This window comes from Anneissia japonica, unplaced genomic scaffold (assembly GCF_011630105.1).
Source record: "Anneissia japonica isolate Jap-2015-1 unplaced genomic scaffold, ASM1163010v1 scaffold18_len179048_cov169, whole genome shotgun sequence".
NCBI lineage: Eukaryota > Metazoa > Echinodermata > Crinoidea > Comatulida > Comatulidae > Anneissia > Anneissia japonica.
The window spans coordinates 73,361-92,536 of NW_022683677.1; the positions used below are offsets into that span (position 1 = coordinate 73,361).

At 36.1% G+C, this 19,176-nt stretch overlaps 1 protein-coding gene across 1 annotated transcript; it reads left to right on the top strand.

The window, feature by feature from the left end:
• The first annotated feature begins 901 nt into the window (after positions 1-901).
• Positions 902-18,973, top strand: LOC117100760 (UBX domain-containing protein 7-like). Its single transcript, XM_033240564.1, has 11 exons — positions 902-1,276; positions 2,782-2,923; positions 3,391-3,455; positions 4,402-4,473; positions 5,968-6,092; positions 9,524-9,670; positions 10,244-10,388; positions 12,608-12,681; positions 13,816-14,344; positions 15,479-15,558; positions 16,728-18,973. The coding sequence occupies exons 1-11, from the start codon at positions 1,213-1,215 to the stop codon at positions 16,884-16,886; spliced, it is 1,602 nt and encodes a 533-aa protein (XP_033096455.1). The 5' UTR covers positions 902-1,212; the 3' UTR covers positions 16,887-18,973.
• Positions 18,974-19,176: the final 203 nt, after the last annotated feature.

A 19,176-nucleotide genomic window follows, 5' to 3' on the forward strand; every position in this document is an offset into this window, starting at 1 on the left:
ATTTTAATGTTTTTTAAATAATTATAATAATAATAATGTTTTAATGATTTTAATGTTTTTAAATAATAATAACAATAATAATAATAATATTGTTTTCATGATTTTAATGTTTTTTTTTTTTAAATAATGTTTTAATGTTTAATGACGTAACTCTAGGCTAGGCTGGCCTACCCTAGGCCTAGGCTAGATAAAGAACTATTCTAAGGATTTAGTTACTCATCACGCAGGCAAAAATTCCCATTATCCTTATTATTAACTGCTTCAGTGACAAGACGATTGATGGATACATTTAGACGTACTGTAGGCCCTACTTGAAGGAATTTTAAATTTTGCACATCCATTGCTCACGGTTCATGTATTGAATGGCTCCAAAAGCGATAGTGGCGCGCCTAGTCAAACCATCCATCACATTTTCGTTAAATTCAGCAAACATGAAAGATGGAATGTGATTGGCCAATTTGTGTGGTCCTTGCGCCAGCTACTCAAAGCGGCGCTTTTGTCGAACAAGTTAACGCCGTAATCATTATAATTGGTTAATTATGATTACGGTAGAGTTCCTGTCTATATAGGAACTCTAGATTACGGCGCTTTCATTATGATTACGGTGCTTTCATTATGATTACGGCGCTTTTATTATGATCACTGCGCTTTCATTATGACCCTGTTGGCGTCATCCTAAACCTGTTATTGGTTGAAAATGAATGGCATTACGGCGCTTATGAATGCATTACGGCGGCGCTTTTTATGAAGATAACTTTCATTGTGATTACGGCGCTTTCTATGGCCCTGATGGCTAACCATAATCCTAGAACGTTCGCACAAGCGAACAACCAACACAGACAAAACACTAACGTCATTACAACGTAGACCTACTGCTCGGAAATAGACAACGACGAACTCGCCGTATTAAGAATCGTGGTGAGGGTTAAACACCGAAAAATAGAAGGGAAAAAAATAATGAATCGTTATAATTGGTATCCGACATTTAATTCGTGTGGAGATAGAGCAACACGTATTTTGGAGGAAAGCACTTGAAATTACCTCGTTTACAACAATAGAGGGCGACACTCAAAAATGTTCTCTTTGGATAGGTCTACAGCAGCTGCTTGATAGATTGAGAGAGTCTATCAGTAGTTGAATGTCGCCCGCTATAATTTTGTTTTTTTGATAAAGTCGGATTTTGATGGTGTCCCATCCGGTGATCCAAAAGTCATGGCGTCCAAGTCAAAAGTTAAGGGAATGAAGGCTTTGGTGGAGCAGTTCCGGTCTGTCACAGGTATAGCAGGAAGCCTCTAATTATTTTTTATAATGCACAGACTAGGTTTTGTAAATGTTATAATGTGATAATTTACTCCGTATTTCTTTTCGAAGGTGGCATAGGCCTAGGCCTGGGCCTAGCTTAGGGCCAGTACGTGGGCCGTGTTTTTCTCGAGACTATGAATAGGCCTAAGCCTAGCCTAGCCTAGTTCATCTAGGTGCCTATGTCTTAGGCCTAGCTAGGTAGACGCAAATATAGGCCGAAAGACTGAAGATTAATTTAAGTTTAGTTAGGCATAGGGTGGAGTACTAAATAAAGTGCATTAGCGCCGCCGATCCCGAGTAGAACACAAGAAGGGAATGTAGGCTAGGCCGAGTAGTGTAGTAGGACCTAGGACTAGGGCCTAGGCTAGGCCCTAGGAGGAGGCCTACTACTAGGGCCAAGGTCTAGGCCTAGTAGGCCTATATAAAGTTAAATCGTAAGTTAGCTTTTTTTGGAGTAGGCCTAGGCCTATCCTTCATTCTCTTGTTTTAATTTGTTCTCTCTATTTTTTTTGTCTTTTTTATTAGGGCAGAGAGAGGGGGCATTTTGTGTCATTGTTACTGTACTTCTAATACTTGTAACTAAAGCTTGGGGCAGATTGCTATAAAATGGTCTTAACTGGTAGTCTTAACTTCTCGAATAAAGCCGGCTTTATCACTTAGACGGTCTTACTAAAGTCATTCCTAGATCATTGCTATAAAACAGTCTTCGCCGCTTTGAGTATTGAAATGCAAACAAGCACTCGCTGGTAACGTAAGATTTGGGGTGTTGTCATGAATGCTCGACGCACGCAAATGTATCGAAATGAACGCGGAATATTTGTTGTTCGATTCTCCGACTTTGACGATGTAGGCCTAGGTCTTGAGATTGCACTGTTTAATTAATCAACAGAACGCCATGATGAAATGAAAATGATAAGACTGTCTTAAGCCTCCTCCGAGTAGGCTTTAAAATTTAAGACGGCTAACTGGTTAGACCGCGGTATAGCAATGGTCTATATTCATAGACCAGTAGTGGAGTCACGATTATAGACCGTCTAAAGACTGCTTATAGCAATCCGCTCCTGGTTTCCTTAATTTCACTAGACACTATTGCTACAGTGTTTTCAGCACAAAAGACCCCCCGATTTGACCAATCAATCAGCATCACTGAGAGCTGTCGGCGATGGGGTGTAGCGATTGTATTGGAAACCAAGCTTTAATGAGCAAGTTATAGCAGATAACTGACAGACTATATTATCGAGCTAGCTGATTTTTTTTTTTCTTTTTATCATTTCATTTTTTAAGACCCACCAAAATATTGTGGTGATCCACTGGCGTGGTGGATCACTACCCACAGTTTGTGGAACATTGGCTTAGTAGGCCTAGACCTAGTGAAAAAAAATAAAATTTGCAACTTAGATTTTACAAATGAAACACTTAATTTAAATGCACTCAATTAAGCTATTAAGAATGACACAAATTATTCTGATTCTTTTACAGGGGCTAGTGTAGATGTTGGTCGTAAATTGTTAGAAATTTGCAATGGCAATCTGGAAATGGCCATCAGTATGCAGCTCGATGGAGTAGTGGACACACCAGGATCATCGTCCGTATCGCAAAGCTCAGCAGTGGAATCACCAGAGTAAGGCAGAAAATTTCTCTGTCCAGGGGTCCCAGGTCTCCCGCAAGTTGCATAAGTCAAATTTGGATGGATTTCCGGAAAATGCTTATCTCCTGCAAATTCACGATAGCTTCATGGTCTTAGTCTTGTATCAATTGTCTCAGATGTCAGTGCTGATGGGTATCATTAAACCACATTCCCAGAAGTGGCGCTTCTATTTTTATTTTTTTTTTATGAGTGAACTACTTTCTGAATAAACTATTAATGTATAATATACATTGATATTGTGAATCAAAGCCATAATTTTCAAGTTTTTAATGTCATTATCATCTGCAATAAATGAAAAACCATGAATACTAATCAGTATGCATGCAAGGGCAGTATTTGTGAGTGAAAAGTTTGTGGCTGTGAGGCTCTTTGCATCAACATAACGTTAAACATTGCTAATATTAATAAAAATATTATTTGTAACACCCTTGTCGTTACAGAGATAATGTAAGGGCTCCAATTCCACAGAAGCGTGAGGTACTTGTACAAGACATTCCTGTATTTGGTAAGCACATGATATTCGCTCCCACTGTATGCTTTGCAGCATGGAGCTTTGTAATGTAGTTGATGTATGCAATGAGTGTTAATGTTGTACTGACTGTCTGTAAACATCGAAAACTGTAGACATGAATTTTGGTTGTCATTATGTGAAAACACAACAATTTGGTATGTAAAATAAGATCGACTTAGAAATGATTCTAAGTCGATTATTGACTGTCTGTAAACATGGAAAACTGTAGACATGAATTTTGGTGTTTACACACCAACATTTTGGAAATGTCATTGTTTCCTATTTTTGTGATTTCATTTTTGATGAATATAGTTAAACTTGCCTAAGTCGAATCCAAATGGCATTGAAAATTTGTTCAACTTGGGTAAAATTTTGACTTAACAGAGGGTTAATTAAAGTGAAAACACAACAATTTGATATGTAAAATAAGATCGACTTAGAAATTATTTGAGTTAGGTAAGTCAACTAAGGCAAGTTTAACTAGAACAGACTATCAAATACTTCCACCCCTTAATATGGGATAATAATAATATGTTACTTATAGCACTTCATGCCAAGAAGGCCTCTGAGCCCTTCACATTATTACCCCCAGTCAAGCACATATAGAACTCATACTCAGCTTCCTGTGGAGAATTCCATATTGTTGCAGATGTAATCACCGCATTTTGTGTTTGGTCCAACCAGCTACCCAGTTGTACTCCTGGGTGGATGAGAGACAAATGCCGATAAAGTGCCTTGCCTAAGGACACAAGCGAACTTTAAACCCTGTGGCTTCAAGATTGAGAAGCAGAACCGCTCCTACACAAGTCATTTATTGTGTATATAAAAAACTATTGTCATTTACAACTATGCTACTAATTTGTGTATCTAATTTGTGTTTTCCTTTTCTTTAAATACATTATAGTTGATCAATTAATTTTCCGTCGTTTTCTGTCCCCAGGACCGAGGCCGAGGAGGAGAGGTGCCCCAGGGTCAGTTTTTGACCGATTTAGGGATTTTCGGGCAGAGACAAGTACGTAATCGTTACCTCATCTAGCCACTTGAAATATGGGTTCTTAGAAAGTAAAAATAAAAATGAATGTTATATTAAACAAGATAATTTTTGTCAATATATATATTTCATTTTGTTTTGTTTTTTTTTTTTAAATTGGAGAACAACCTGTAGGGTATCAAGCTACTGCTTTCCCAGAAGGCCCAGTTATCAAATCAAGTCAAGTCAAATAAAAGTTTATTTTTCCTTTTGAACATAAAACAATTAACAGAAAATTCACTTCAATGTAAACAATATTTATGGGAAAAAAACTAGTGGTCAAAGTGCTAAGCAACACATGGGAGAATGTAACAAAAAGAAGGAGGATCAAATAACCAAAATTGGTTTTCTAAATGATCCTCCATAAGCATAGTTTGTATAGTGAAATAAAAATGTAATTGTTGTTTTACTATAATAATAATATAATAATAATAGTTTTAATAATAACGACAGTAATAATAATGACAATAAGAAAAATAATAACAAAAACACAATACTAGAACTTTTGTATGGTTTATAAATTAAAGCCATGTTCTCATTAGATAATATTTGAACAAGATGAAGTATAAATCTGCCTTGTTTAAATTGTACTGCTGTTCATACTAGGATCTAAAGTAGGTTTGAAGATTGGAAGACTTTGCTTATGCGTTGTCAGTGTATTTGTGGCATATATTCTGTGAAAAGCTCAGTGGTGTGAATGGTAAATGGTAGATTAAACTTAAGAAGAAATAAACAATTCGATCTGTGAGCATTGGACTTTGTACTCTGGAAAAAAAAACAGCTTGACTGTTCTTCCTTAATCAGCTATCGGTAACATTTCCCGTCGATTTATAATCAGGCGGTAGAAGCCTTTATGAAGAAAGCATACCTAAATTGGCCTAGATTGGGTCAAGACCGACTAAATTTGGCTTTCAATATGGGAAGATGGAAATGTGTTAAACTGAGTATACAATACACACAATGTTTACGAAAGTTCTAGGCCTATGTAGTACCTTAGGCCCTATGTTTATTAATTTGTAGTGTATTTTAATAAGAGCAGGAAGAAGAAAGAATAGGGAAGAAACTTGGTGCACCTGAAATATCTGAAAATATACAATAATAATCGATAAGTCATTACTGTAATTTGTATTACGTATTTGTGAAGGCATTTAATCATCAGAGGTTTCGGTGCCCACAGCCAATCACGTTTCATAATTTGACATGGAATCAGTTCAACTTACTCAACATTTGGGGTAATTTGGACAAGGAAAATGTTACACAGGTTATTCCAACTGATATTTTTTTGTTGGTTTGGGGGGTGGGGTAAAAGTAACCTGGTATGTTACAATTTATACATGACTGAAGTCTCTTCTCCAGACAATAATCATGAGTAAGACTATGGTGATGAAAAACATGAGTAAGACTATAGTGATGAAACCTGATAAAGCATTTAATAGCCATATTCTTCACTCATTACAACTTTGTTTTTCTCTCCAGGACAACAGGAGGAGATGATACGGGGGCTAAGCAATAATAAAGGAGGAGAATCAGCGAAGAAACGCACTTTGGAAGATCTGTTTAGGCCACCATTGGACATCATGCACAAAGGAACGCTTGCAACAGTAAGATCGTCTGATTCTCTAAGATCACTATGTGACAGCAAGAGTTTCACGTGAGGGCCGTGATCTGGTGACGCTCAATATGTTTTGAATGTGGTTCAGAGAACGAAGCCCTACGAAAAATATGGCTAGGGGTTTCAAATGCTTATTTAACTAATTTTATAGATAGAGTCTACTGATGTGTAGAAAATATGTATCATTTTTAGTTCCTTTGTGACCTAAACTTTGCCGACATTTTGTTTTTCATCGCGAGAGGGTAAGCGAGTTCCATAATGCATACCTTGTTGGTGTAGTTGACCAATTGTTTACGGGATCGTCGGCAGGGTTAGGCCTCTGTCGTGTTAATGTAGCAGGCGCACGTGTTATTAAAAATGAAAAAAAAAAGTGATCTAACCAAACACGGTCTTTACATAATGGTATTGGATCGAACGTGTTTAATATTTTGCGGAAATTTTGTTTTCTATCGCGAGAGTATACAGTTTACACTAGAGAAGTTGTCTGTGTTGTTTATGCGAACGTCTAGGCCCTAGCGTGAACTTAGGTAGTTTTGGTAAGTCGACTACTGCTTGTCGTCTAGTAGGTGTAACGTGTGTTTTAGTAAAAATTAACGTGATCTGAACAACATTTTACATATAGTATTGAATCGAATGTGCTTACCTACTTAAAGTCTTTTACACACGATGAACACGGCAATTGACGTTGCTGTTGGTGTGCAATACACTATAACAACTCCCTGGCAATACGCACAAAACACGACGACGACGACAGCAGCATTCAGTCAGTTTTGTTAAAATAAATAATATATTGGTCTACCACAAGACTACCATACAGATCAATAAACAATAATCCGCGACAAAATAAAAATCAAGAGTATTTGTAACGATTGAATATGTAGCAAATGCATTCATATAAACACAACTTACTATTCTGACCAGACTGACCTCCATTACTGGAATTAGACCCTAGAGGTCTGTGGCTTGATAAACCACAGAGCAAAAGTTGACAGTTTTGGCGGCATTAGTTTGATAGACTATTTACAATCGTTCCTCTAGGCCTATATATAAAAAAACGAAAAGAAAGTGGTGCAGAAAAAAACTAATTGTGCACAGTTACTGTACTTTAAACACAGAAAAACGTACGTGTCGTCAGTATTATGAAGTTTTTTGTTTACGACTACTGTGTAATTTTACTGGTTTACAACATAGTTATGTCATGTATACTTGAATATGTAAAATAAATGAGTGTTCTGTATTCTTAACTCTCTGCAAACTCGAAATAAATCATTGACCGAGGCACGTTTTATCTACCACCATACAGCGCATGCGTGACATGCATTTTGCAGAGCAGTAATTGTGATAACTATTCTACTTATTACGCATGTGTGTCACTAAGCAAATTTTGAACGAAGAACGAAAGAAAATTTGTTGTTGTCAAACCACGGAGAAGGTATGTCAAACAATGAAGACTATTTTAGTAGATGATAAATGGATAAGTTTGACTTCTAAAACCGCCAACTTTGGTTCTGTGGTTTGACCAGTCAAGTTGTGAAAAAATGAAGGACATTTTGTGGTGTAACCCAACACCACCCCAGCCCTACTATGGTTTTGGTTAAGGTGGGAGGTTTTTAGGACATGACAGCTTTGGATACCCGAAAATGTTAATCATACTTCAAAATTTGTTATCTCAAATTGACGTCCCGATTTCCGATGTCAAAAACAATAGGTACGTCCCTATTTTTAGAATTAAAAAAAAAATAATTGCAAGAAGTATCCACTACTTGCCAGTGTGATGAAGGGAATATTAGTCCGTGGTTCCCCGGGTATAATCCCATCCCCATAAACGCGAAACTGTCCCGATTTCGGGGGGGGGGGGCGGAGAGTGGAATTAATCCCCGGGATTTCCTTGGCCTAGTGTATGAACAGACGGAAATGACGATCGTTTTGCAAGGTGGTTTTCACCTACGATTCAATAGCCTATCAAAACAATATTCGGGCGAAGAAATCAGTCTTGCATGATGTAACGAGTTATTTTTAGCAGCCAATCTCTGTGGAAACACGTGAGTCTTCACGCTGTGAATTAACGATCCGATCAGCCCACTGGGCAAATCTTTTCAGGGACGGACCGCGGTGTTGTCTATCTTTACTTTAGCCGCAGTTAGCGAGCTGCTTATTTTTAGCGACAGTAAACAACAAAGTAATTTACAAGAATGGGCTTTGTGTTTTAATTTATGGCGACCAATATCAGTTTTAAGAGTTTCAAGTCGGCAGAATTCGGAGACAATTCCTTTATTTTTTGAGCATTTGTTAAATTTATCGACCTAGGCAAGGCCTGCTAGGTATGCCGACTTACCCAATCCTCAGACCCTGGGTCATCACCCGGGGAAATTCGTGTACGCGAAGTTGGGCGTAAAGTCGGTGTGGGATTCTACCCGGGGAACTATGGTAATATTTTATAGCAGTAGTGACTGAGAAAGTTTTCTCTATTGTTGAAAAAACAAAACCAAGCTTCGAGCTATCATGACAACAAAAACTTAAAGTGCTTTAATGACGCACAAGCTGGAAATGTTGAACAGATTATAAGTGTCATTCGAATAAATATTGACGTTATGACTCCAATGAGATCCAGCGAAACAAGCAACATACTGTGCCCTTCATGGTGAAGTTTGTAAGTCTACTGATTAAAATGTAACTTAAATATTTTTTCTTGGTTGTGAGGTAAATAAACAGTACACTTGAAATTAAGTAACTCTTGTTTTGTTTGAAGCAACTGTACAAGAATTAGGATATAATTGCCATCTTAATTTTTTGTCACCAATGAATAGCGTCGCTATTTTTGATATTCGAATGTTTGCAAGTACTGTATGTAAATATACAGCATTTGATGGACGGACCTGTCTGGGGGTGTAGGTGTACGTAAAAACATTAGAAACCATTACTGGACTACAAATCCCTCTAAACTACGTTTACGTACAAAGGAACGTACACACCCGCAGGGTTCTGGTTTTTCTGCTCCCGACGAATTGTGCTTTTTCTTGCCACCGGACGGCCAGCTCTCCCTAACAGGGGCCCTGGGCCCCCAGTCCTTCCCCCCTTCCCTGGTGCCACCCTTGTGTGGCTGTTTGTCAATATGCGACTGGTTCTGCTACTTAAATGAATTTCGTTTGTTTTACATGGATTACAGGGATGCAAGCTAAATCTAAATTCTGTTTTCATAAAAAAGGTGCACTATCGTTACATTTTTTTCACTGCAATTGTTCCACTGCATGCCGATGGAATTAAGAAGGCTTCCTGATTTAACCAATTAGGGTCAGTGAAAGTTGTTGGCGATAATGTAGTAATTTTATGGAAACCTGACTTTACTTTAAGGCAGAGTCACATGGATGCAATGTCGCAGTTGACATGTGTTAAAATTTTCCTATCATGGCTTGTTATCAGGCACGTGAAGTTGGTCAGCAGCAAGGCCATTGGTTATTAGTCAATGTCCAAGATGTCCAAGAGTTCAGTTGCCAGAAACTTAACAGGGATGTATGGAGTGACCCGGCAGTCAAACGCTTCATCAACCAATCATTTGTCTTCTGGCAGGTCAGTATAAAGTGTGGTCATTCAAAATTACCAACACAGTTTTAATATGATATACAGTACCATTGTTCTTCGTGTGTAATCCCATGACTTTGGGCACAAGATTGGGACGATTTTGTCCGGTAGTCTTATCCCGGTGTTTATACCTGGGGAATCTAAATTCACAAAACGTTTTGGGCATTATATGGTCATGTTTTCATTTGGAAATCACTTCAAATGAATACTTACAGTGGGCTCCGGTAATTTTGGCTTCTGTAAAGTATTATTTTGTTGCAGAAAACAGTAAAACACAAATTATATTTCGTGACAAAATATTTCTCCCATGGCAAGGCTTAGGGCATAGGCCTACCTAGCAATGTAATTTGTAGCATACGACTGGGCCTACCATCCCCACGCTGAGATGCTAAAAATTCGAACTCTGTCTAGTGAAACCCTGACAACATGAAATTGGGCATTAAATCGTGGGTGGGTTTATATCTAAGGTGGACTTATATGTAAGGTGGACTTATACCTGATTAACTAAAGTAAATATCAAAACGGATATTCAAATTGACAGTTTCGATTTCCTCACACTAGGTATACCATGATAGTGAGGAAGGCCAAAAGTATTGTCAGTTTTATAAGGTCGTCAGTTTCCCGTATGTCAGCATCCTGGACCCGAGGACCGGCGAACTCCTTGCATCGTGGAGTAAACTTGATAGTGTTGCATTTTGCGACTTGGGTATGTAAATCTTTTGTTGATGCATCACATATGTGACCTTTGTGGTATACAGTAATTTTTTGTGTGCTCTTGAACACGTAAAAGCCAACTTCTGTTGTAAGACAGCGCTGTACGACACAGCCCATCATGATCTATCGATGGGAGTCAGTCTTGAGAATATTAATTGTTTAATATTCTACGATGCAGCTGTTTTTAAAATTTTTTTTTATTCAATTATTTATATAGCACTCTTTGCGAATACAAAGGGCTTCTGTCCCAGGTCATTGAGTCCACATGCTTAAGTGTAGCTGCTGTTATAAATGTAGGAGCAGGCAACCTCACCAGGTACCAATGGTGGAGAGAAGCAATGCAGATAAAGTTCTTTCTGCATCTATAATGGTACTATAAGTATTCATAAGTGACATGAAATCACCAGATAGAAATATATGTTTTTTAGAATAAATTATGCACTATATGATTAAAAATAAAGTACTGTTCAGCCTAACCCTCACAAATCCAAAACTTCTCCGTAGCCCAAACCATATACTAATTTTTTTTTTTTTTGACACCAAACATAGTTTTAATTCTAGCCCTAATATTCATAGCCATATAGTGATTGATTGATTGAATTGATTTGATGCTCAACATGCACAAACAATATAAAAAAGATTTGAGAACAAGAAAAGTGAAAATTAATGAGCACCAGGAGTGCCCATTAGGCCGGAGTCCAGCCCATTTCCAATGGGGTCCAAAATTGCACATTACATTCACATAGCATGCAAATCTGAAAGCCGATGCACATAAAAAGCCTGTACCAAACTCTGGATCATGTTACTCTCAATATATCACTGATGCTAATCATAATACTGTCTGACAGTCATCTGAAAGAATTTAAAATATCAGAATACAATTTGAAAACTTTGCAAAATCTCCCAATTGGCAACCCATACTGTATATGGGTTGTCTGAAAATTTTTATGGGTCGTAAGGTCGCATTAGAATCTGAAAATCAAAAATCATTTGATCACACACTTGTGCAAGAACTTGATCACAAATCAGTTCTTAAAATTGTTTGTGACCAGCTAATCACATATTTCTTAGTGAGAACTTGGTAGCAAACCATTTCATCAAATTCTTTTATTTTTTGCAACATTTGTTGCAAGAACTTATTGATCACAATCAGTTCTTCAAATTGTCAATGAACACCTGATCGCATATTTCTTAGTGAGAACCAGCGGCGTAGCTAGGTGCGAAAGGGCCCCAGTGCAAGATTAATTGCCGGGTCCTTTGATGTTATAGCAGAATTCTCTAAAGTTCTCCGAAAATTCATCGTAAGGCTCCTTTTACCCCCTACTCTTAACGGTCTGTGTACTAATGATAATCAGTCTCAGCAGACGGTTCTAAACTAATCAAGAAAATTGGTGGCATATAAATTGAAGTAGCGGGTCAGGGAATTCGAAATAGAGGGGCCAGGGAGAGGTGGAGGTGAAGACCACCTCAGCCCACCATGATTGGGGCTGAGGTAAGAAAATTTATGATTATAGCCCCCCTAGATGGCTGGAAATGGCAATTTCACTTTTTTCCCATTTCTTTTATAATTTTGAAAAAAATTAATGGGTGGGGGGTCAGGTCGGCTGGGGTACCCTTGAATGCACCACTGATGTGAAATCATTACATTAATTAATGATTACTCCTCTGGAAAACCGAATATTATTGAGGAGCCCACTGGCCATTTTATTCTTGAAAAATGTTAAGTTGGAAAGTAATTAAAATAATTATTTTTAGGTCTATTTATGAATGGGCCCCCTAATAGCCTTGGGCCCCAGTGCTTTGCACTGGCTGCACTGCCCATAGCTATGCCACTGGTAAGAACTTGATTACAAATCATTTCATTAAAATTCTCAGTAACTCCCAGATCGCATGTATATCTGTGGCAAGAAGTTGATCACAAATAATGTATTCAAATTGTCTGTAACCACCTAAATCATGTGCTTCTTAGTGAGAACTTAATAACAAATCTTCTCATCAAATTTTTTGTGACTACTACCTGATCACATACTTTTACTGCAAGGTCTTGATCACAAATCAGTTATTCAAATTTTGTGACCACCTAATCACATGATTTTTAGTGAGAACTTGATAACAAAATATTTTAATCAAATTTGTGTGTGACCACCTAATCACATTGTCAGTGAACAGTTGATCATGTAATAATTCTTATGTTTTTGCTTTATTCATCAGTGACCAAATTTCTAAGGGATTATCCTTGTTTTGACAGAGATGGATTTAGTCCTCCAAAGAAGAAAGCAAGGAAGGTAAGAACTGGAGCCCACACATTTATACCGATTCAGTGATGAGCATCACATGACCTAACTAGGTTGTTAGATGTAAACAATGGACTAGCACAGCGGTGTTTTACATGGAGATTCCTATTTCAGCCGTCTCTTGTTATTGCTGTAAAAAATCATCATAATTCCCAGTAAACTATACCGAATTTATTGGAAATTGAACTTGAGAATTTTGCCTTAATATTTTGCTAATGCTCTAAAGGACACTGGCCGCAAACATTAAGATATTTCGACAAATGTTAGGCCTAGACCCCTGCACATCTACAGCCTGTTTCGGTATGCATGAGAGTCTTCGATCATCAAACTGCGCTATGATCTTAAGGCTAGCTAAGGTTTACAAAGTATCGCTTAAATTTAAAAGCATACAATGCAAGGAGAACGCTAGGATAAGTAAAATAAACATTATTTTGAACAATCAATTGCCTTTCCTTGCCATTTATTACTGACGTTAACAGTGGGTGGTTGTTTTCGCAAACATAACATTACCTTTTCCTATACTTTCACACTAATCGCACTGTTTTACATGGTATACTCAAGCTGTGTTAAATGACCGGCTGTAAACAAACATCGGTGTATTGGTGTTTAAATCTATGTAATTAGTAACTGTCACTTAAGCAGTGGTTTCTGCATCAATAATGGTACTATAAGTGTTCATAAGTGACATGAAATCACCAGATAGAAATATATCTTTTTTAGAATAAATTATGCACTATAGGATTAAAAATAAAGTACTGTACTGTTCAGCCTAACCCTAACAAATCTAAAACTTCTCCCTAGCCCAAACCATATACCTAATTATTTTTTTTTTGACACAAAACATAGCTTTAATCCTAGCCCTAATATCCATAGCCATAATGTTAACCAAGACTAATGTTAACCTTTAATATAGTGGGTAGTTAAGTTCGTAAATTAATGAAAAGTAATGACTTACTAGTATATTGCAGTGTGGATTGTCAATTTGAAATATATTTTGTAATTTTTATTGAATTTTGTTTATGTAACCATTGTATATTTGAATTTATATTTCTTATACCATTAATTTGTTAAGCAATCCCTTTACACTCCATAAGACTAATATTATAAAATCTGAATTATTTCTAGGAAAGTATAATAGATGCGGACGAAGAAAGCCAGTTGAAGGCTGCAATTGCAGCTTCCATGTCGGAAACGAGCTGCAAGACCAGTCAGCAATCATCGCATAAAAAAACAATTTATGTTGATAGTGACTCAGAACCGGAATTATTATATGAAAGTGGTTCTTGCCAATCGGGAAGCGATGACGAATCATGTAGTTATGTTGAGGGCGAGAATCATAGAACTAATAACATCAAGAAGGGGCCAGAGAGCGATGTAGATATTGAGACATTAGATGAAATTGAGGCTGTTGATGGTCACATAGTCGTAGTAGACAACTTTGTTGCTAAAGAAACTGAAAGTAAGGCAGTTAAACAAAAAGACAGCCTTGAGACAACTTTGCCAAATGAAAATGAAGAAATTGGTTCAACAACTGTCATACTGAAAAACCACAAAGGAAATGAGTCTGCTGGTGGAAGTACAAGTATAAACCATACAGATGGTACCAATAATGTTAATGATGCTGATGAAAAGAAAAAGTCATCAAAAGAAAACGGTAGGGAAATTTATTAATTTTACTAATGTTTGTTATGTGGTGATAATGTAGGACATCCATTCTCATAGCTTTTTAATTGTAAACATCATTTGATAAGATATAACCATTGTTTCTGCTGACAACTGGCTATCAGTGGTACGCTTTGAGTCTCAATAGTATTCCATACATGTTGTATGCAGTTTTTCAGTTTCATATTTTAATTTGAAAAATAAAAGCTTATTGAATTTTTTTTACTGCTACTAAAACACTTAAACATTCAAACTTGATCTCTACTGGTTGTTGCAGAAATTGCTCTTCATTTCTAATATTTCTTTATTCTTAGTAAGGCAAGACTATTTTTATACCTTATTTCACAAACCCGCAACCCTCTAATATTGATAATTTAGAATAAAAATAAAATTGGAAATTTCAAGAAAATGTTAAAGTTATTTTTTATTTTTGTTATGTCTGCTGCTGCCTAGAAATCTCCAAAAATAAGATATGTATCTTTTATTCCTATTTATAAATTTAAAGCATTTAACCATCCCATTACTACACTGTTTACATTCAACAATACAATTTTATTTTTATTATATCCTCTGTTGGGATGTTTTTGGCAAAACTATTTGCTAATCAAGAAAACAAAATGTTATTTTTATTTTTTATCCACCCGCCTCTGACGATCTTTAAAAATAATAAGTTCGTGAAACAAGAAATGAAGCAAGACTTGCCTAGATAAAACACTGGACATGAAGTACTTTAAAGACAAGTTTTATTGACAATACTCTAGCTTTTGTGCATTAGGTGAATTCATGTTCCGGAAGAAGTGAACGATTCTGAAGAAGTGATTTATTCACTATTATATCAGACTAGTACGGCTATCTATTTTTTCTTTATTTTTTTACAGTGGTTAGAATGAACATTTTTAATTCCTCAGGGGCGTATGCAAGGGGGGTGGCTAGGTCACCCCTACCACAAGCAGAAAAAGAAAAGAGAAGAAAAGAAAAATAAGGAGAAAATGGGGGCATGGTATTCAAAAAAATTTTTTTATTTAAATTCCATTTACCATTGTCTGCAGTCACGCATTTACAGGTAATTTACATTTTGGATTCAAAAGAAGAGTTATAACTATGATTGTCAATATATTTTCCTTAGACTCAGAAGCTAAGATTATGCTTAGACTGCCTGACGGTGCAAGGAAACAGCTCAACCTCCCTGGCAGATCAACATTGGTGGTAAGTCTGCTATCCTTTCAGGAGTCATCCATTATTTTCATAATTTTCACAAGAGTTCAAAACACTTTTTTTTTGACACCCTCCCTCTCCCTAAAAGTGTGCAATATAATATAATGATTTTTGCCATTTTCTTTTTATAAATTAGTACATAAGCCTACACATTTAACACCACCTTCCCCTTCCCCCCCCCCCCCCCCCGGTTTCTATAATATACAGTACTTTATAATTATATTCAAAAACTAAAATGAGACTCAAAATATATCAGGTATATTAATTTAAGAAATAACTTGCATAATTTATGTGCTTCTATTTTAATCATTATCAGATCGTTTCTCATGTTCCTGTAGGTTACAATCTCTTTCACAAGACAAACATTTGACATGTAATATTCTACAGTGTATAAATTAAGTTATATTATTAGTCACAAGGAATCCGGTTACTTGACAGGAATTGAACCCAGGACCCTGGGTTTGAAAGTGAAGCATCTTATCCTTAACCACTAAGCATGGTTTCATCATTTCATCATACTAGTTAGTTCTGCCCTAATCTTGAAACTTCCTCATTGTGCAAAATCTATTCACAAACATACACACAAACTGTATTGTGGAATTTCCATTTCTATTATTATATCCTCCAGTTTATTATTATCCAACCAAATATATGTCGTAAACCCCATAGAATTAATTGTTACCTTATCATCCTTGTGTTTTGTTCAAACCTTGCCAGATTATATAAATATTTAATCTAACTGTGGATGATAAGCTGACAATAGGGCCTTAAAATTTGCATAGTCTATACAGGTTTGCCTAAAGGCATACCTGTACCATACTTTTTACTTCGCAAAAAGTAAAAACAGTTCAAACTACTGATTTGGCTGAAGTGAAAAACTCTCATAGAAATGTGAATGCGCTGCGCATGAACTGACGTTTTTGATTTGTGCAAATATTGGAAAACAGCCTTTAGATAGAGCGATGCTGACTTAACTTTAGTGGTAGAGACCTCTTTAGATTTTGGTATTTAAGGTTCAGTATAAAATGCCTTGAGGCAGTGTGAAATTTGTATTGTAATAAATGCCAATTTATTTTGTTTAAAGATCACATTGATATTGTATTTAAAAGGTGCATATTTATTTCAAAATTTTATTTTTTAACTGTTCACTGTGTTTTTAGGACCTAACAACATGTGTGAAAAAAGAAGGATTCTCCAGCGAAAGATACGAACTTGTAACAAATTTTCCAAGGCGGCAATTATCTTATATGGATGGAGATACAACACTGGAAGAGGCTGGCCTAGTGCCCCATGATACTGTCTTTGTCCAAGAAAGATGATCATAGCTAGTAGTCCAGAGATCCGAGACAAATCATTTTTTGAAGAATATGAAATGGAGTGTCATGCAGGGGAAGATCCAATGGGAGTGGGTTGGGCGGGGGGGAGATGGGAAAGAGTCTCCGTTTTGGTACTACTACATTTAAAAAAAGAAATCAATACATACCAGTGACAGGTATTGAAAATAGGATAAAATAGAATATAAATACAAAATATCTCAATAGGGTCTACAGCCCCTTTGTTATGCCACTACTGCTAGCACTCCCTATTTTAATCTGGATTTGGTGGCCCTCACCCCTCCATTTGAAAAATTCTGGATCCACCCCTGTCATGCATAAAATATTTTTCATGTGATCAAGTCACTGGTCTTTGGGACTATTTGTTTAACGCTTTCCCAAAGTGACAATTTGTCGACACTAGTCCTTTTGTCTAGCAATTTATATTTAACACTTATTTCTTGATGTGAATGTGGTTGCCCGAGTGATCATTTCTAATCACTTGGGCTCGGTCTAGCAAGATAATAATTATAGCACTTGCCCGAAGTGAAAATTTCTAATCACTGGTGCTTTGGTCTAGCAAGTTAGTATTTAAGCACCTGCCCGAAGTGAGAATTTCTAATCACTGGTGCTTTGGTCTAGCAAGTTAATATTTAAGCACTTGCCCGAAGTGAGAATTTCTAATCACTGGTGCTTCGGTCTAGCAAGATAATGTTTATACCACTTGCCTGAAGTGAGAATTTGTAATCACCAGTCCTTCAGTGTAGCAAGATAATATTAATAACATTTACCCGAAGTGAGAATTTCTAATCACTGGTGCTTCAGTTTAGCAAGTTGATATTTAAGCACTTGCCTGAATTGATAATTTCTAATCACCAGTTGTTGGGTGTTACGTATCAAGCCATGATTAGCATTTACCCTGACTGAGAATTTTTAAATCAAGTCTATATAATATTTTGTGGCTTAGCCTGCCTGCCATACATTTGCATGTGGTATGAAGAGAATGATGACGTTGAATGGTGTCGTATCTCATGAGTCTGTCAGATGGCTCAATAATGCTGAATTCTATCCTACCATGTAGGCTTTATATTTTTATCCAGTGAAGCGTATAGACCCAGCTAAAATTATAATCCTAGATGTAACCAATTGAACCCAAAGATTTTTTATAACCTAAATGTTTAATTCTATGGATATGTCTAATTGTTAAATATCATTGTATAGTGTTTGTGATGTCATTTCTGGGAGTGCCTTCAGCAACATTTTATTCTATTATGGCTGTAGAAATTTTCTATAGTCAATTGTTTAAATATACAATAATGCCAGCATAGCACAGCCTAATGTTTTTTCCTATGGTATAACCTAATTAACAATTTTTAAATATTATTATAATGTACCCAATTTAGCCTAATTGCAGATATTGTTGTTAATGCAAACTTAAAACCAGGTTTTGCGCAACAGCTAAAACGAATTATGTATTAAGGAGATGATACATTATTGCCAATTTATCCCAGGTTTAGTTAGGGTTGCCTAAACTATTTAAATGCAGGGAAGCTCTATAAATGGTGGCCAATTTTAGCACGTTTCTAGTTACTGTATTATCAATGTCAACAAAAGCCACAACAATTTAGGTGATGTAGTTTGAAAGTGACAATAAACAGTAGACATGTAATAGCCAAATACCTTATTTTCAGTAAAAATTCCATAAAATTGGTCAATTCAGGCTGGATCATGTTAATAGCCAGAGCAAATGTATTAATAACTGCAACAATTTTTTTAAATGATATTCAATTTAATATTTCATGAAATTGCAAAACCAGTCAATTATTTGCAGCAAATGTGTATATTAAACCAATATCATTTATCTAAAGTAAATTAAACGTATCTTCATACCAAGGAATTGTAGACTACATTTACCATGCCAAATCATGACGCACAAATGTGGAACTGAAAGTGAGATTGAAATCTAGTACAGTATAGATGAGCTCATTTCTCTTCTATATTAAATTTGGTAAAGTCGAGGGAAAAACCATAAATTTTATGATAGAAGCATTGAATTCCTCATATGAAAGAATAAAATAGTTATTGTTTTCCAATGAGGCGTGCAAACATTTTATTACGTAATTTCTAAAATTGTTCATCAGCCGATTTATACCATATTCTTTAGTGTAAATTGGGCAAGAAAATGTGTTTCCTTCACATTTGTCATTTAAAGCTGAAAAAATATACTTAAATATTAGGTATTTGAAAACATTTTACACTTTAAACTTGTGTTATATATTCAGTATTGAAAACTAAT